The 21097-nt window shown below is 33.7% G+C and overlaps 2 protein-coding genes across 3 annotated transcripts in view; one reads left to right on the forward strand and one right to left on the reverse strand.

The window, feature by feature from the left end:
* The window catches only part of LOC692957 (nuclear migration protein nudC), a 28313-nt gene extending 8105 nt beyond the window's left edge, over positions 1–20208 (reverse strand). Inside the window, 6 exon segments of one of the 2 annotated variants that reach the window (NM_001046797.1) lie at positions 16809–16883; positions 16886–16964; positions 17649–17654; positions 17656–17876; positions 18955–19032; positions 19949–20139. In NM_001046797.1, the coding sequence (NP_001040262.1) occupies positions 16809–16883; positions 16886–16964; positions 17649–17654; positions 17656–17876; positions 18955–19032; positions 19949–20023 (534 nt within the window). In that variant the 5' untranslated portion in view covers positions 20024–20139. 2 annotated transcript variants of the gene reach the window in all.
* On the forward strand, positions 1399–14843 carry LOC101746542 (uncharacterized). The gene is made up of 4 exons (XM_004931844.5): positions 1399–1976; positions 12796–12930; positions 13638–14037; positions 14123–14843. The coding sequence occupies exons 1-4, from the start codon at positions 1959–1961 to the stop codon at positions 14161–14163; spliced, it is 594 nt and encodes a 197-aa protein (XP_004931901.1). The 5' UTR covers positions 1399–1958; the 3' UTR covers positions 14164–14843.
* Positions 20209–21097: the final 889 nt, after the last annotated feature.

Below are 21097 nucleotides of genomic sequence, written 5' to 3' on the forward strand. Positions count from 1 at the left end.
TTAACCTTTGTTTAATGCAAGTTTTGAACCGTATTCTTTGAAGGAGACGATTATATTCAAATAAATCTGTATTGACATATCAATAAAGAATTTTTGTCCAAATGTACAGATTGCCGCCTTTGATAATAGACGACTCATATCTCGTCATCGGACAAAAAATTTCACCTCTGTTCATATATTAATCTCTACTCAGTCTACATGGAGAACCACTAAGAGCTATCATCAAGCTATGGAATAAACTCTCATCCTCGGTGTTTTTCAAGCCATATAAACTTTTAAACGAAATTAAAAAAGAGTCCTTAACATTTAGCTTGACTGCAGGCCTCACACTATCGACTTCAATGAACAATGGTAGTAACCACTTGAGATCTCATATGGATGCCTCAGATGCTCGTCTGGTCTTCGGTGGCAATAAAAAAATTTGTAAAAGGCAACTATAACATACTATTGTACTAGTATAGTTTAATAAAGTAGTATAGTTTAAAGATATAGTTTAAAGTAGTATAGTTTAAAGATATAGTTTAAAGTACTATTATATCAAATCAATTGAAGAACTTTTACAAAAATGTTCACAGTTACGAATCATAAAATAATCGAATATTTTTTTAAAGTTTAGAGTAACCATCAGCCACGATCTCGGCAAGCCAAACTAATGGAATGAATCATAAATAAATATTCTGTTAAATTTTCGAGGTGAAGACGTCAAAGGTATTATAGATACCTACTATAAAATTATTTGATACGCGCATACACTCCAAGAAATTAATTTTAATCAACACACAATTTATTTCATACTTTGTAATGGAAAACTAACAAATGATGAAACATTTAAATCTATACAGCAATATCGTGTGATCATGGTAATTAAGTACCAAGTTATCCGAATTGTACGTGGTTTCCTACAAAATTACAATTCAGGTAGCAACAAATGCCATTGACACGTACGACTTATTTCGATCAATGTTCACAATTTTTATTTTTTATTTTTAACATATGCAGCATCTTCAAATTAAGAATCAAGTGCATTAAAAATAAGTATGTTTAGCCTTGAGCTTGACTCACAAATATTTGTTGCAAGGCCAAGGAGACGTGCACCAACGTAGCTAGATTTCTTTTTGAGAAGTCAAATCAGCTGTTTAGAATCACAAAAAGGCATTTTATATTGCAATCACGTCTTGACGTCCGGTTAATATCGTCATTTGGTGAATTCCAAGTTTCAAGGCGCCGCATCAGTATCCGAGTCCTGTAATGCAATTCTTCGAGAGGCCGATTCAAGTCGTCCTCGCGAACTGTTGCGCAACCCAACAAAGGGACGTCAGAGAGACCGTCTCTCACTCATGTGTAACGTGACACAGCTGTCGAATAGCTAGCTTACTTAATGCTTTAACATTTTCCTGTGTCAGATATAATGTGCATTACATTCAGTCTACACAATTTCGAATAAATAAATTCAGGTTATTTTCAATATTCTTTAAGATAGTTCCGATAATTCCTGAACAAAGCAAATTGAAAACTGACTGGACTATAAATCGATTAAGCTGTCAGTTTTTAAACAAAAAGTAAAAAAAATTATTGAATTATAAAATGTACTTACATACCTTTTTTTTTTTAAATAAAATACTTTTATAGCGTAAATAGCTTTTTCTTACAATGCCTTTTTATTCTGCACCAAAATTAGCAATTATTGTTTGTAGAATAGCGACGTGCAATCTCATATATAAACCTTGGCGATGGTTGCAACACTCTCAGTACGACTCTAGTCGCTTTGCCGCTTGGAGCAGGCGCGTTTGACGTCGCCGGCCACACGGAGAGGGCGAGAGAGGTTCAATTCGAAGCAGCTGAAGAGCCAAGCGTATCATAGACATGTGGACCGAGTGAATGCAGTGTATAGTGACGTAATAAGTGTACAATCTCTTACGAAAACAGCAACGCAACGTGCTGGTGACAAAACGTAAACAATGGATACGAAAAGCTCGGTGAGTGATAAATGACTACCATTAAGCGCTTCTTTTCAATAAGCTACTTCTTTTAAATACTATTAGACCTTTTCATACTATCCTATAGATTTGCACATTACTTTTTATCTTTTATACAAAACTGTGAACTAATACAAAATATTACATAACATTTTCATTGAGATGTTTAATTTATTAGATGTTCCTAAAAATATATATATGATATTATTGCATAATTCATCAACAAGCTGGTCATAGAAGGTGATTTCCTCATCATCGATTCCTTGAACTGAGCTCCATTGATAAGTTATTTAGACACGATCTACAATTGTGGGTACAATTTATTTATTTATTTATCGCTTAGACGTGTGGACGGGCTCAAAGCGCACCTGGTGTTAAGTGTTTACTGGAACCCATAGACACCTATAACGTAAGCCACCAGTAATTATGCAAATTATAATTTTTCGGGTTTTTATTTATTTTATTATTACACAATGTTATTCCTTCACCGTGGAAGTCAATCGTGAACATTATTTGTTAAGTACGTATTTCATTAGAAAAATTTGTACCCGCCTGCGGGATTCGAACACCGGTGCATCGCTAGATACGAATACACCGGACGTCTTATCCTTTAGGCCACGACGATTTCATTATAAATATTTGTAATAAGCAGTTGTTGTTAGGCATCCTAGATTCTGGCGGAGACTTGTTTTACTGGCTTAATGTGCAGACGATCCATCTGTCCGGTGATTACCGGAGCCTATCCAAGCACCGTAAAAGATGACGTAGTTGTATTGGAATAACGGCTATTTTAAAATACACTACGACAAGCCTGACTGCTACGTAACAGAAAAACCTAGACTGCATAGTGGCTTAAGCTCTTATGGGCTCACAACCGTCACATGACCTGCCGCCAGTATTTACGCAAATTCATACATTTCGCAAGATTGGTTTTTTGTACAAGATATTTTTCCTTAATCATGGCTAATCTGTAGGGAGCATGTTATGTTATTCGTTATTGTTTGTTATATAAATAAGTGCACACTAAGAATAATATATATAAGAATATAAGCCTTGCGTGTTTTGTTAGTGTTTTTTCGTACTAGCTTTAGCCATATTTAAATAAATATCGGGTCATTTTAAGACATTTTCTTTGTATTTAATTTCTATGTATGATTGTATAGCTCATTGAATCACTTATCTTTCAAATTTCTTCGATACAAATCTGAACCATACGAGTTACTGTAGCTATCGACTCATTAAAGGAAAAATACATCAAACTTTGTTACATACATCAAACGAACTGACTGTTTTCACGTGTTTCATTGTCGTTGCGATTAATATCGTGTACTTACATTAAGGCCACGGTTGTTCCACAGACACTAATTGCTTAGTAATTACTAGTTAATGTAAGCGTATGGGTTGGTACCACTACCCCCGTTATTTCAGATCATTCATACATTTCAGTCGGAAAGATCGGATTTTTCTTATAATAAGTACAAATAGCGGAATTGATATTGTTTCTATGGACACCGTCATCGCATAGCTCCAGTCTGACTGTGAGCTCATCTACCCGTCTTAGTAATACGTAAAGAATAATGACATAATTAAACACTACTTTTACGGTTTATTATCTATATATATTAATACGTGAAGCAAAAACTTTGTATCCCTTTTTACGAAAATTGCGCGGACGGAGGAGTATGAAATTTTCCACACTTATAGAGAATATAGAGAAGAAGTGCACAATGCTAATTTTTTTTTTTAAATAATGCATAAAAGATACATTAAATCAATAAAGAAAACATTACACACATTACATACCATGTATTTGATGCACACACGCATGCATTCTATTTATTGTCAAACTTTTGTTCTTGACGTCTGTTGTCAAATTGTGAATAGTTTAAATATTGTTTGTCTTTGTTAATATTTTTTATAGTGTAGTCTTGGCGAAATTTGTGATTATAGAAGTATAAAATATAATCATAATAGGGTAAAAACTTACAATTCCAATTAATTATAGTCGAATTTCGACTACTGCGGGACCTCTAGTTTTCATTTATTATTTCCGTCAGCACAACTTTCTTGGTCACGGACGACTTAGACGTTATTCGTTGATATTTGAATTGGTGAGATTAAGCCGATAAAGTAATTTTAATTATGTCTACGATTCTTGGAAACCGAAGAAAACATTAATTGCAAGGTTATTAAAAAATCCAAATGGTACGACGAATCTACAAGAAAAAACGGTAAATCATAACTGATTTTATACAGTTCGCAACACAGAATCCTAAACTGCGTGGAATGTAGTCCAAACATAGCATTTCGGAGTCAGTAAACTTGATTAGATCCGCTTATATCCTATATCCGCCTATATCCTATATTAAGGAATTCAAAACCATTTTTTGTTCGAGACTTTTACTGTTTTGAGTCACGGTTTATGAAACAAATTACAAAACTTTATCATTTAGTAGAATTTTACAAGTACTTTTAAAAAATTAAAAATTATGTAACCGTAAGGATGTTGGAGGATTTTATTTAAATCGTGACATTGATTTAAACCTTGTCTAACTGGTTGCAGGTCATGTGATATCAATGACTTCATTAAATATAATAATATAATCGATTTTTTTTCGATTTTCTCGACTCATCCACACAATTAAAAATTATTATTGCGGTACAATTAAAAACGATACATGCGAAATCAATAATTCGATGTGTATTAAGTTTATGTCGTTTTCGTGTTATTAAATCGTGCAGTCGTAAAGCTACATTAATTATATCTTGTACCTATTGAACATTGTATAGTTGTTTCTTAAAAAAAAAAGAATGTAGAGAAATGTCATTGACACCTTTTCATATATTACACTACGGTAATGATAAAAGCGACCTCGTTTTGAAAGAAAAGAATAAAAATTGAAAGCAGTTACTGTTAACGAAGCCAGCGATATTGGACCGAGGTAAATTGCACAGGGACCGACAACTAAAATTGCCCTCGACGATCGACCTTCACATTTCACAACACCCGGACTTAGCGGGCATCCAGTCCGCTCTGCATTCATTCAGATCAAACCATTGACGCGACAGACACAATAAAAATTAAACAGCTACACCGTCACCAGTGGCATAAAGTCGGATACACGACATTAAAACATTAACATTGAACTTTCCAAATTGTAATTTGTTTTTGTGAACTATCTAAGCGATCATTTTCACGTTTCACAATTCATCTTGAAAAACATTGCAGTTATCCTAAGTAAAGACAATAAAAACTAGATGCGAAAAAAGTTCAATCTCAATTTTTGCTAAAATCAAATCGGACCTAATGGTTCCCAGCAAATTTGAAAATAGTTACATAACTGTGATTAGGCGAGCGCTTTGTCTGAAGTACCTACCCGAATGATTTTCGGAAATGTTAAGGATAAACTCGCTAATCTACACCTAACTACCTACAATAAAACATTTGGTATTTTGTATTCGAAAACGTTTTTATTTGCAGCGATTAACATAAAGCATAATGGATACCGATATTTCCGTTATGTAAATTTTTATACATAATCTTTTGAACATCAGTGTCAAATTATAGAAAAACACAGGAGTATTACGTACATAGTTCACGGCCAGCTATTTCACAACAGCATTGAGAATGTTCGTTGATAATTCGTTTTCCATTTTTAATGCTATAATCGAATTTGCTGACTATAAAAAGCATTCAATTTAATGAACATTTTCGTAAAGCATATTCAATATATGTGTGATCCAATATACTTTCCGTTAATAACATTAGTCGTAGCGTTGTTGTTTAATCACGACACAAAGTTAGGAACATCCAAGTTTAATGTCCCTCGCACAATGTTAAACAAGTTAACGTAACCCCAATCTAAGATCCTAAAAGCAACATGCACGATCTCCGCTTTTGGATTTTCCATTTGCAAACGGATCTGCAGAACAAAACTTACAAATGATGTAACGTGACAAATGTTAACACGAATGTTTACATAAAAAAAAAAAACTGTGATGAAAACACCAAAGGTATTCATTCATTGCCATAATTGTGGTCATTAGGTCTTAGCACACTTCGTATTTCGGGAAAGGTGACGAGATCGAATTCTAAACAAGTTTTGATTATGAAATTATTGGTAAACAAATTTCTCGCCACCGCATGAGATAGCAATAAAGGTCAGCATTCCGTAATTCAATGATAAATACTTTTCACATTTTAAAGGCAACTCATTAATCGGTGTGTTAAAGAATAATATACACCTTGCAAATGATTTCTAAATTGTACTTAAAAACCGGTAAATTGCTGACTAATTCAAAACACTTTTACAATAGCCGCAGCATGCCCAAATTGTCATAAGATCGAGGACAGTTCAAGAAAAAATAAGAAAAAAAAACGTCAAGAACTTTACAGTGCACCGGTGCACCAACAGACCCGGCTTTCAAAATAAGGTAACCTACTGAACCACATGAGATTAGAAAACGATTATAATAATAAAACATAATATATGCATACTATAATCAAAATCAAAATGAATTATATGCCTATAACTTTTCATTTAAATTACTCATAATATGACGTTTTAGTTTTAGTGACCTCATTCACAATTGACACTTAAGTGGACCATCTAGTATTTGTCGTCTAGTTAACAAGACAGCCAGGAAGCGCTACAGCTTGTGTACTGTTTATTTCAAAAGACGCACTAGACATCAAGGTGATGTACTTTTGTACGTATTACGTATGGACAACGAGAACAATAATTTAGGCAAGCAGTCGTATATTACATTCTCCATTGTTCCTAGCTTAACCTCATGTAATTATCAAGTTAATTATTTCCACGATCAGAGATTTGTGCGATTTAAATAAGTGTATAACAATAAAAGTCTACTGGGCAACTCCATTCCGATATTCTTTGTTCGATCTCATCATTGTAGCGTTACTCATTTCTCGGTTGATTGTATTTAAGTGCATACTATAATCGTAGTTTTAATGATACACACAAAGCATTTTTTTTGTGTAATTAACGTAACATAACCGCACATCTTAGACGTAAGCAAATGATGTCATCGTATCGTAAACGGAGAGAAGAATCCGGCTAACCAACCCATCTCACGGTCACTTTTTCTAATGTTATACATCCCACTTCACGGACGTGTAAACAATATTATGAAGCTTTAATCGGTGTTCGGAATTTAATGATGACCGCATCGTACAGGAAAGGATCAATATACGTGGATTTCAAATCATCGCAAACGAATTCCGGAAAAAAACATTACCGAGCCAGATTCCGAACAACCGGATTCTGTAATTGGCTCTGATCAATTTCATTACTAATATAAAAATCAATATTTGATTATTAAATTAAGCATACAAATTTCAATACTAATATGAATTATTATTACAAAAGTATTCCCCTGGTTTCCATGACCGGAGTGCAGTGTTAAAGTATAAAACATGATATATCTTTGTGGTTTGCAAGTCAGTTTTTTTTTTGTTCAAAAATTTTATTATTACTTGATGGCAAATAGCTCATTAATTTGAAAGTTTTATAAAATCCAACATAGTTTATGAGTAAAGCGAATTAAAAAGGAAACCTAAAAGCTGTTTTATTTTTGTAAAAGAACAAGATAATATAAAAGGTCAGTTTAAACTTTAAGAGGAATGCACTCAGTACGAGCTACAGTTGTCGGTTTTTTTTCTCTATTAGGGTTGATTTCAAGAAGCTGACAAAGATGTAAATTTTAAATATAACATACATGTTATCTATACTAATATTATAAAGCTCAAGAGTTTGTTTGTTTGAACGCGCTAATCTCAGGAAGTACTGGTCCGATTTGAAAAAATTCTTTCAGTGTTAGATAGCCCATTTATTGAGGAAGGCTATAGGCTATATAACATCACTTGGTACCTTAAATAGTTCCTAAACATTCTATTATTCAAAAATATTTTCACTTTCTACGTAAATGAAGTCGCGGGTAAAATTTAGCGTTATGCCAAAGTAACTATTCCACGCGGAAGAAGTCGCGGGCAAAAGCTAGTATTTTAATAAAATTCTCCCTAAAATTTCGTGGCAACCGTGTTTCTCTCTAAAATATATTTAAAAAGTACTTAAACCGTATATCGTGTTCAATATAATCTGTCAATTGTCAGTGTCCATGGCGATTTGCATTGACACGAATCCCTTTGGTTTAAATACAAAACGATTCAGTTCAAGGACTAACATAAGCATCATGTCATCGTCTGTGACCAGCTTGAACAATGAGCGACGCGGCGTTGCGTTGTGTCCTCATGCAGTCGCATATAAAATATGATAATTGGATGCTCAATAACATGACCCGATGTTGTAAGTTGCGAAGTACATATTTACGTTTTTTTTATTTTTTTTTTATTTGCTTAGATGGGTGGACGAGCTCACAGCCCACCTGGTGTTAAGTGGTTACTGGAGCCCATAGACATCCACAACGTAAATGCGCCACCCACCTTGAGATATAAGTTCTATAGTCTCAAGTATAGTTATAACGGCTGCCCCACCCTTCAAACCGAAACGCATTACTGCTTCACGGCAGAAATAGGCAGGATGGTGGCACCTACCCGCGCGGACTCACAAGAGGTCCTACCACCAGTAAAAAACATACAACCTGAAACGTTGAAACTGCCATGTACATTTAAAACTTTTTATTCGACTTTATCGTGGCATGACATTTGCTTCTACGAATGTATTCCAAGAAGAGGTTCGGATCAGGAACGAACGCTTTCTCTTCTAAAGGAGAACAGTCCAGTAAGTTAACTGATTATCATAATAAATGTAGCGGCCATTGTTTGAGATTATGAAAGTTGTACAAAAATGTCTTCCGAAGCGAGAGTGGCGTATTGAAATTTTAACTTAGGAAGTTAGGGCATTTGTTGTTGTAACCTAAATATTTCGAAACGCTAATTAGTATTTTACTTTTGTGAAATTATATAACGCAAGTGACAATTTTCAGTTCTTGTTCACGTTTGAAGTTTGTTACGAGAAGTTTTGATTCCGCGGTAACACAATTAACCGTTATAAGCACGCATGACGAAGCGCACGCATTGACTTTTTATACGAAAGATTACCGTTCTTGCATAACTAGACCGTCTCGTTGAACCAAACATGTTTCACAACTGAACACCTGTCTATAGTTATTGCACGGACGGGTTCGTCACCGTTACAAATGTCGAATTATTTTAAAAAGCCTACTTAATAACGACACTTAAGACTTTTGAAATATTCTTATGAAAAAATAATACATAATTTTCTACTTTGCTTTGAAGTAGGAATCAATTTGATTTATTAGCGCGTAAATGAAGTCATCTGTTTACATTGTGTAAAACGCGAAGCGGTTGGGTTTTTGTTGTATGTATTGGTAGCGGCCCTAAATTAAATCGTTACTCTGTACACAAATACAGTTTAAATGTATATTAACAGTATAGTAATAAGGCATTACATGTTCTGAAATGTCCACTAGAGATCTAAAAGGCCTAATAAATTAAGACTTTTTCTCGTGGAATCTGCGAAATAGTTCTCACCTCGTGTAATTTACAATCAATTCCGAATCGTGCCCGTATATCCATATACCAACACGTGCTTAACAATTATGCAACACTCTAGTATCTAGTATATAATATTGAATATTTCTGGCTTTTAACAAGCTTTTAATAGATATATGTGAAGGATGTTTCATGTTAATTTAAAGCAACATCAAAAAGGTCCGATTAACTAGAAAATTTGCACGCGTATCAAGGAATTATGACAACCCTATAATGTTTTTATTTTAATACCCAGGCCACGATCACGGGGATAAAAGACAATTGTATTTTCTATTTATTTATTAAAAATGATAAAGGACCTTTTTATAAACTAAACATCGTGTGACTTCGTGTTTTAAGCGTGTTTACAATGAAACACTTGAAAAGTTTGACTATCTAGGAGAGGTTCCGACATTGTACCACCAATTGGCGGCGCAGGTGTAACTAACAAATATATTATTTATTCGTAGGTTTCATGTACATTAATCTTTAATCGGAATTAAGACAAATCGGGTACTATTTGAATCACTCAATCACTCACTACTAGATCTAAATATCGCTTGATAGATAGCTTGATAAAAAAATAATCTGTTAAAATTAATTACGTATAATTATAAAATATATCGTGGGGGTGAAAGGCTGTGGTTTAAGCGACATTTCTCTTAATATGCGACATTTATCTATGTAATTAAAGGTGCGTTTTATTTGGAATTAGCATCAACAGTTTGATGTTTTTAATTGAACTACAATTAAGTTTACTTCATTCAAACACTTGAAGAAGTTTTTTGTTATATTTTTTCCAAATTTTAAACTTTAAATGACTCTTCTGTAAGGTTGCAAAAATGTCGCTTAAACCAAAAAGCCTTTCACTCCTCGATATATAATAAATTAGGGGATTTTAAGTAGAAAAGCAGACCCTGTCACTAGACCGGGAAAACGCTAGAAATAAGAAGAAAATTAATTACGTTAAAACTGTGATTATACTGGAAAATGCTTTTGTTATCTGAAATGATATAAATATGATAGAAGAAATAATGATAGAAATAATTTTTCTTAAATCTTAACATGTACCGGCGCAAACCATACTCAAATTTTGGCAATTGCCAACAAATCTATATATATAAAAATGAATTGGTGTTCGTTAGTCTCGCTATAACTCGAGGTCGGCTGGACCGATTTGGCTAATTTTGGTCTTGAATTATTTGTGGAAGTCCAGAGAAGGTTTAAAAGGCAGATAAATATGAAAATATCGGAATGAAATAAAAATAACAATTTTGTTTTCCCTATGATGTGTCCCCCGTCGGACCGATTCCTTTTGTTTATTTTAAGTTTATTTTATACAAAAGCTTAGGTCTTTTATTTATCGATTGAGGCACTACGAAGTCTGCCGGGTCATCCAGTATTAAATATAATTAAATAATTTATACAAAAAAAAAACCTCAATTATCTTATAAAAATGTGATAAATAATGAAAGTATTAGCATATATTGCGGGCACACGACGCTGTCAAGGCATTACTTACTCCAAGCAGCAATGCGAACCCCGGAACCGGTTCTTTGCACTCGCCGAAACATTTCGCAATGTATGCCATGTTAGGACGTTGTACCGATTGCATTATTTATATACTGTCCCCCAGCATCCAGCGTGTCCGTAAAATAATACCAGCATAGGTCAACGCAAACTCGGAACGTATTAAATAAATTAAAATTCAACCTTGCGATTCGTATTTCGTAATTCTCGTAACGGCATCGTCTAAAACAAAATATCAAATTGACCTCGCGGCGCTACTATAAAAGTAAAATGCATTAATGATACCGACTGCCTAAAACGCTTATCCATCGCGTTATCAAAGTAACAAAGAGGACCATGAAGCCGAAAGCAAAGCTAAGATTTATTGCATCAGAGGCCGACGAAACGAGACCGCAAATAAAGAGAACACGAACCTTGAGCACCGTATCTGACAAAATCGATCGGACTCCGAACAAAACTTGACCTAAAACGTCATTGATGTAACTGAAACGTGTTCCCTATTAATTTATAAATTTCCCTTAAAAAGAATGTATGGAAAAACTAAGAGTTTTTTTATAAAATTCATTTATTTTAATTCTATCGCCATGAATCACAACGGCGATAGATCACGTTGGTTGCATAAAAGTGACTGTGTTGAAATTGAAAGGGAGACAAGACGACACGGAACGGCGGCATCTCTGCAAATTAAAGAGCCGACAAGGAAGAGGTTTAACACGATTTCCGTGCAAAATTTCTAACATTTACATGAATTTTGCATTTCCTAATAATATGTACCCTATTTAAATTTACAGATTCCTTAGTCGGTTTCCCAAAAAGCGTTAAAGCAATCGTAACCCTAACGAACATACAAATAAAAACAATTTCCATCAAAGCCTAATTTTTTTAAACGGTAATTACGTAAACAATCAAAGAATCAACGTAATTGTACAATCGAGTATAAAACAAAGACTGACAAAGACATACTAGACGCATAGCAATTAATTGTAAAAGGATTGAATGCGTATGACTCGCGATCTATCAACAAAGCGATCGAAATTTTTAGCTTCACTAAAACAACAATAAAGGGAGGCCTTTCAAGGCCAAGGCTTAAATTGGAACACTTTCCAAATTATTATTAAAAAAATACCCATATATACTCGTATATATATGTACTTGTATTTGTGTGCATGTTTAACTGATTTTTATCATTAAAATCTTAAGAGCTAGATTTAAGGTACGCGTCTTCGATATGACGAATAGAAAGTGGGTTAAACCACGAGACGAGACAATCAACACGTCCAATGCAACTTTTATTTAATCAATCAATGTACCTACTACTTTTTTGAGGAGGACGATTGAAAGTGTTTTGTTATCTACAACACAGTGCTTGGCTTATTTTCTATTATTTTTTTGGGGATAAGTTTTGAATACCTTTGTTCAATAAGTCCTGTTACGAGCCTGCAATTTCTAGTACAACTATATTTATTTCTGCATGAAACCCATTTTGCGTAAATAGTTATTTAAATATAATTGAGAGTGAGATAATTACTTTACCGTTTGATTTCAGATGAGCCATAAGCTCATCCACGCGAATTCAAACTAAACATGTTTATTTGGCATTATCTCGATTTTCTTTTGCTTAAATAGCGAATTAAATCTAAATAACGAAAACTTATTTTGGTTAAATACAAGAAACTTGTATGTATGGTTAAACATGACCTGTAAATAATATATTGTGCGTTAAGTCAGTTGGAAATTAATACAATATTGTTACAGATTCCGTCGACGCATGAATGGCATATTCCTCGCCCCTCTTTATCGAGCAGTAGCGGATCCGGTAGCATCAACGATTCACGATCTCGTGGCGGCTCCGCCTCCAGCCAAGGCTCTTCTAGCAACCATAGCACCCACGTAAGATGACCTTTTGATTTGTGCGTCACAAAAATAATAGGCATCTATATACGTTTCCGCTTTAATTAATGCATCGTAGTAACATTACTGGTTAAATACATTAGGACACTACGTAAATTAGCCGGATCCAGCATTTGATCAAAAAACATACAATAAACTTTTTTGTTGTACAAGATTTATTGGTTATAGGCAAAAAGTGAACTTCGCTCCGCCCAAGTTGATGTAAATTTGGTGCTTGATTGACTTTGCAAATGACGTCCTCTAATTGATTAATTTAATACATAATTGTAGTTTTTTTGTTTGTATCATTTTGAATAGTTTTTGTCATAGTATTCGTTAATTTTCTTAATTGACGAGATCAATGAACTGACTGGTATTACAGAGTCCGGTTCAGGATTCACATGGATGTTCACGACACAATCCAGTACAGATACAATACTGTCATTTGCATGCATAAACCCATTCTTTTACTAACGCGATTTTTTAGGCATTTCCGATTCTTTTTATTTAAGGTGCAAAAATTTAGGCACATTCGAACTAGTGAGGTGGTCGAACCAAGTTACCGTCTCAGGTCATAAATTTAATGTCAATTTATAAATTATATATATTTTTTATTGTAAAATTTTTAGCCTCTTAAAAGTCCTCCTCTACTAATAAATAACATGTGGCCTTTAGGTATCATTTGAAAATTACTTGCACTGTTTCAGAGCGTTTCGTCGGGTTCATTGTTACTCAGCGCGGCTCACTTGGCACGCATGAGTGGACGGAGCAGCAACACTGAGGAGCTGGGTCCGTATCATAGCAAGTTCGGCGGCTATGAACGCAAGTACGCTCTTCCAGAAGCAGTGGTCGCGATTCCCGAGGAGCCACACGATCACAACGAATCCATTTGGAGTGGCGTGAAGACGGAATGCTCGCGCGACCAAGACGCCACTTCTATAGCTAGTTCAACTCACTTCACAGTTGTAAATGGTTATACGAAGCAATGTCCGAACAAGGAGAACAAATCCTGCTGTTGTAATCACTCGCACCAGATAACCGTCCTTGTGATAACGATGACTATATTGTTCTCTGCGTGTATACTGGCAGCGATATGCTTTGTCGAAAGTGAGTATTATTAAATAAAAACTATTTTCTATAAACTCATTTTCAGTAATGCAAATTAACTTTAATGTCTTGTTTTTTTTTTCAGTGCGAATGCGCAAGGAGACCGGCATGTACAAATATTCATAAGTTTCAAAGAAGACCAGAACTTTGAAGTTTTTACCAGCTTATTAGTTACTATTTGGTCGTAGTTTAACAGCAAATGTTTAGATAATTTTGATACACGATGTTTTAAATTGAAAAAAAAAATTTCGTTATATTGTGAACTATATTCTTTCAGAATTTCAACAAGCTGTTTTGTTTTATATAAGCAACTACGTATATTTCATGAATTAGTGCAATAAAAATCCAGTTTACTGGAATTTAGGTAAATAAAATTAGAAAAAGCCTATTATTTATTGTAACTTAAAGTTTAGTTGTTTTTTTTTTCATTAATTTAATCTTAGTCTAAACTTTGATGTACACGGTATTTTATTATTAGTGTAAATTGTTAGAAGTTTATTTTATTCATATTGACGATTAGTCTAATTGTATCTCAAATTCAAGCTATTTTAATATACCACAATAGTTTTTAAGCAATAAGTAATTTTAGTAACGACACTGCATTTGCATCAATGTTCTGAAAAATAAAATTTGCATTTTTTCGTAATTTTCATGAAAAACTGCAACTTTGATGTAATTTTCGCCAGCGAATGTAGTAATTTTATGTAATATTAATTGATATTCAAGTGAACAACGATTACAATGAAACACGAATTTGTTACATATTTTGAACTGTGATAATGAAACAAAATAAACTATTATTCAAACTAATTTGTTTTTTTAAGTAGCAGATAATGGTTCTTACCTCTTGTGAGGACCACTTTTGAGTCCGCCCGAGTAGGTACCACCACCCTGCCTATTTCTTCCGTGAAGCAGTAATGCGTTTCGGTTTGAAGGGTGAGGCAGCCGTTGTAACTACGCTGAGTCCTTAGAACTCATATCTCTAGGTGGGTGGCGGCATTTACGTTGTGGATGTCTATGGGCTCCAGTAACCACTTAACACCAGGTGAGTTGTGAGCTCGTCGACCAATCTAAGCGATGAAAAAAAATTTTTTTTTTTTCTAGATGAGATAAATATCAATGTGGCTGGTTTAGTATTTATTTGTTGCCTTTGGGGGATTTCAAGGCTCGTCTGGTTCACCAAGCCCATAGATATCACAACCCAAACGGCACCGCCCGAGACCCACAGACACACAGCAGTGTGCTTAGTGCGAGTTTTTTAACTTCTCGATCGAGTAAAAGTTAACTCAAATTTGTATGGAGTTTGAACAGAGCCCCTACGTTTGCCGATAGGTTGAGCACACAGCTGTCCCAGCCATCACACTACAAAACGTGACAAATTTTCGTAGTAATACTCCAGAGATACCTGTGCCAGCTAACAATTTCGATTTTTATGACTCAATTTTCTTCATCATGAAAAGAAATTTGTGATAATATATGTTATACCTTTAAACGAGTAATTCTTGTATATTAATATATTATTATATATAATCTGAATCTCGGAAACGGCTCCAACGATTTTCATAAGATTTAGTATACAGGGGATTTCGGGGGCGATAAATCGATCTAGCTACGATTTATTTTCAGAAAATGTTGTTTTATTCGTGTTTTCAATAATCAACTCTTCCCGACATCTGTCGGCGAATAATAATACTATTTTTTTTTATTGTGGGCAAATAACCGCTTTATAGACACAACAAGATGGCGTTATCAAAAAAAAAAGTCGAGCAAAGCTCGGTCATCATCTAGTTTTTATTAAATATGTGGTATATTCGAATTCGATACGAGTACAACGTACGACTTACCCGTCAGGGCGTGAGTAGTTCGTAAATTATTTAGGGTGTAGTCTATTCTAAAGCAATTGAGATTTCAAGGTTGTCGATGAAGTAGCTAAAGACGTTTCGGTAAACAAACGTGTTGTATGATCAAAAGTAAAGGAGAAAGCTGTTGTATTCTTCTATTGTACACTATACAAATTTGTCTTTGATTTGAACTATGTAAAGAAAAAGTAGTGTACTCTGCTGTGTCTCCGCTGTAGTTTTCGACTAGTATCTTTAGAAAGCACAGCAGTGTATTAAGTATTTTGGTACCTAATTAGATAATAAGATAAATTAGGTATTCAATACAATTAAGATTTAGAAATCATGTCTCAAAAGTGGCGGTCACATGAAATTTTCAATTCATTTCATTGCAGTAAACGTTTAACACCAACTTGAACTAACACAGCACACAAAACTAGGTTTTTTGTGTTGCAAATATCTACGGCTCTCAATAGAAAGACCGCACGTTAGACAGTGTGCATGTATCAACAGCTATTAGTTTATACAGAGTTATGCATGTACAGCGAAGCATGTAATGTTTATTCACCATTGAGTCTCTTAAAAATATAATAAGCATTTTACTAGATCGATGCCTCCAATGAACACTACGCTAACTCCAAATTCGTAGATTTACAGGAGGAGCGTTTAAACGAAAAAAGTTGATAAAATCTTTATTATTGCAGATATATTTATGGTTTTTTTGTGTAGCTAGCTGATTTACTCTTGCTTCGAACCCCATTAATAATGATTAATTGCAATACTTTTAACATAGTGAAGCGATTTGCGTGAAAAACGAAAATTTCAAATTTTTGAGTTAGAGTAGTGTTCTTTGGAGGCATCCGGATATTTAAGTAGAGAATGGATAATAACTGAATAAACTCTATGGTACTGAATTTAATACCAATGACTCACCTCTACTTCTTCCAACGTCTGTGTCCATTTGTAGTGCTCCAGATCACATCCATTTCCAGCATTAGGTTTCAACTTCCCCTTTTCTTTGGGATCGTCATCTTCTTCGGGCGTTGCAGGCTCAGTAACATCACTGCTATCACCACTGCCAACTTCTGCATCTGCATATATGAAGGAAATATACTGATGTGGTGTCATTATATTTATGCCTAGGAGTGTGATGGTGCTTGCTCTAGTCAATATGTTACAAATAAAGTCCTTTTAAGACCACTTATAAACATGAGCATAATCAAAATCCAAACAGAAATGATAATCTAAAATGATAGAAATTTAAGTTTAATAATTTAGGGACTTGATATTTCTCATATTTTATCTCAGGTTTTTTCTACAAAGTTTATTCAATTTGATTTTAACCGATATCTTATTGTGTATTCTGTATTCCTGCAGGTATACTTAAAGAATCAGTTCGTTTTTTATGTCAAAGATGGTTGTAAGCAGTGCAAACAGTCTAATATCAATAGAAGAAACTGAGTGCTGAGAGTCCTTTAGGTAACATACTTATAATCAATGCATATCTAGTCAGGTCATAAATTCTGTCACATGTTTAATGTAAAATAATTGAAGCAAGCATAAATTGACTTTACTATTGTTGAATTACTATTAAAATCTGATTTTACAAAAAAAGCTATTATCATAATTTAAAAATGAACTTGGGAGAGAATATACTCTCTTTCATCCTACTTCTGTTCCTGGGTATGTGCCTAAACAAATTAAATTATAGATAACGCAGGTGAAGCTTTGGGTGGAAAAATAATATAAATACAACTATTAATAAAAAGAAATCATACTCTTTTCATTTTTGTCCTTTTCAATATCTTCCTTTAACTTCTCTGCTTCCTGATCAGTGAGTTCAGTTACAGTAGCAGGTTCAAAATCATTTGCAAGTCTCTCTTGTTCTTTTCTTTGTTGAATCTCTTTTAATCTCTTGTCTGCTTCTTCTTTTTCTTTTTTAATCCTATTAGCTTCATCACATGCTTTTTTAGCATGGGTGTAGAAAGTATCTTTGACTACCTGAAAAAACAAAACTGTACATTGGAGATTTATCCAAAATCAAGTTTCAATTATTGACCCAAGAGGGATTACTAATAGCATAGTATAGCTGCTGCCTAATTAAATTAATGCATCTTATCCACAAATTTATTTATGATATATGAAAATTTATTAAGTTTTAATGTCTTTTATAGACTATTTGCCTAAGCAAAGTTATCAATGATTTTATTTTAATATATATATACAGTCAAAATCTGTTATAACGACATCGAAGGGACTGCTCATATTCAGTCGTAAAAACCGATAGTCGTAACAAACGGTGATGTTTAATGTGTATCGTGCAAGTACAAACAAATAGATAGAGAATTATTGGAAAACTATATTTATTCAACTATGTACATTATGTTTATTACACATAAGTACAATGCATATTATTTTTCTGTAAAATTATTGTCATAAAGCGTTTGAGTTTTTTCTCGCTCTTTCCAAATGGTTGAAATATGTCGAGTGTCCCACTCACACCACTACACCATATTCCTTTGCTAAGTCTTTGTTTGAAATTCCGTTCTCTAGCTTGGATATAATACGCGATTTTTCTTCAATACTGTTTTTTTTTTTTTCGCGACATTTTCAAAGTTTCACGAATAACTCCACAAAGTTTTGGTGCGTCTTGTGTATAGATAAGTAACAAACTAACTGAAAAGATATGAAGAAGCGGGCTTTGACTCTACGGCATGCACATGTTTTGTTTCTAAGAATTAGAAAAGACCCTACACTAAACTAAATCCTATTGCTTCCTTTCCTGATTTTAATACAAATGTGGATACCTATTCAAATTGTTTACAATACAGCTTAGCCAGTCGTTCTAACAGATCTAATTCTCCGAAATATTATGTCGTTTTATGAGGTATGTCGTTATTAGCAATGTCGTATAAAGCAATGTTTTTAATACAGCGGTCATATAGCATTCAGCCGGGACCTTTGTTTTAGGTTATTATAACCGGCATGTTGTTCTAAACTATGTCGCAGTAAACAGTTTTGACTGTATATATTGTTTTTATCTAAAATACTAGTAAGATTATTTTTAAGCAATATATACCTGCTCCCATTCCCCTTCACGGCCACCAGTGAAAAAGTCAGTTTTTCTAGACAAAAAGCTAACTATTGTGTTCAGCAGCTGGAAACAACAAAAAAATAATTAAACTTTTCATCTTTAAAATCTACCAGTGGTAGACCACATTGCAAGAGCTCACAGATGCAACTGCGCCCCTTGCAGCAGACATAGGGAAACATTCCAACTCCCAACAAATTTGATTTAACTTTTACACAATTGAAAACATTAAAAAGTCAAACTATGCACACTGCCCTGCCTATTTTTGTCACAAAATCATGCATTCTGCAATCGAAACTACCAATACAATTGAAACTTTCACCTTATATCTGAACACCTCAAATTATAACACTTAAGACCAAATGAGCTGTGAGATCATTCAGCCTATAGAATAAATAAAGAAATAATAATGTAGTTGTTGATGAATTTCATTACATTAGAAATATATAATTTATTAAATTATTATCAAACACATAACAGTATAAAATGCTCATCATATTTAAGATCAATAACTATGATGAATATAATATGAATACTATGATGAATATAATAATGAATTTGAAATTCAAAATGCAATGAATTAAAGAAAATGTTCCAATTATATACTTTGTCCTAACATTAGTAGAAATAATACTGTTGTCCCTTTCTTTGTGCTTTTGAATGTAATTGTTCAAATTAGTGGATTATGTGTCTGATATTTAAGTAATGAGCTTGTAACTTACTTATTTCTAAAAGTCAACAAAACTACGAACAAAAGTATTAGGGACATCAAGGCTTTAAAAGTAGGTATCTTCCACTAGTAACCTCCCAAGTTTCTAGAATGTGTTGTTATGACAACACGTGCAAGCGATCAATGATATTCAATTTAACGAGAAACAACTAAGCGCTTTGATAAAGACATAATAAAAGTATATTGTTTAGTGTCATGATTTATATCTGTTATATTATTGTGAACAAAGCAAAAATAATAATTTACTCTTACATCTTTTACGCCGCCTTCGTGCTGTTGTGCCATAGCTAGGAGCATGGAATCAAATCTTTCAGGATCGTTTGCCATATTTACTTTAGTATTAAGACGGTAAGTCACAGGTACTTGTTTTTAAAATTACGTAGGTAATACTTTAGTTTTTCAATTATTGCAGCTAGAGTCGAAAAACCGCAACTCAATCTCAGCCAAACAAACGATTTGTTGACACTTATTATATGACAACGTCAACTTGACACGTTACGGTTATGTTTCCATTTGAGGGTACCGTAGAGATGAAATTATTAGAGGTAATTATGACTTTATTGCACTACATGGTTACAAAAAGTATGAATAGAAAAATAAAAATCGAGAAAGCTTTAATTTCCTCGTGAAGATATCGACCGGAATAAGTAAATTATCCGTAACTAAACTTTATAATAAACCGTGTTCAGTGATTACAAAATACCAACCAACATTCTTATTTTCTTTTATTTTCATTTTACACACTATTTTGTGTTTATTGCTCACAAGGAGATAACCAACGATTCTTCATAGCTAATTTGTTGTAATATAAAATAATATATAAAGTATATTCATACTTCATTCGTGGAAAAAAATCCTTTAAAAGTTTTCCTTACTAAATATACTAAAACGTTTAAAAATTCCTTTAAAAGGTTTTAATTTTATTTTAAATTAATAATGTTCATCTATCTCTAAGAACAAGTTGAATGATACATCAAATCATTGGACATATTACTTTGCAGAGAGAAAATAGTTGCCGACACGACAAAACACTATTTTTATTATTAAAGTGAACGAATAGACCCGTAGTCCGTAAGCGCAAGACTTTCAATAGGCAGCAGCTTAGCTCGCCAATTGAGAGTTCTGGTGGTTATGACGTCGACAATCGGAATGACGTTAAGTGGGAGTAAGGTGGTGAAGAGTGAGTTTTCGGGGAATATGTCACCTTTCCCCCCAACATTTATTGACATCTGTCTTAGTCGTATTAGCGATATGGCCTGTTGAGCCACCGGAGATTATAATAGTCAGCTTAACTCTGGCATGCCCCACGGTACGTTTCTAGCATGTAGGTGGAACTCCAGCTATTATGAGAGTTGTTAATTATAGCTTAAAATATGTCTGTTTTCATCAACTATAAATTGT

The sequence above is a fragment of the Bombyx mori genome, chromosome 22 (assembly GCF_030269925.1).
Source record: "Bombyx mori chromosome 22, ASM3026992v2".
NCBI classification, from domain to species: Eukaryota; Metazoa; Arthropoda; class Insecta; order Lepidoptera; family Bombycidae; genus Bombyx; species Bombyx mori.

Coding starts and splice junctions, on each gene's coding strand:
- LOC101746542 (XM_004931844.5), top strand. Junction 12,931..13,637: donor CTAGCAACCATAGCACCCAC/GTAAGATGACCT, acceptor GCACTGTTTCAG/AGCGTTTCGTCGGGTTCATT. Junction 14,038..14,122: donor AGCGATATGCTTTGTCGAAA/GTGAGTATTATT, acceptor TTTTTTTTTCAG/TGCGAATGCGCAAGGAGACC.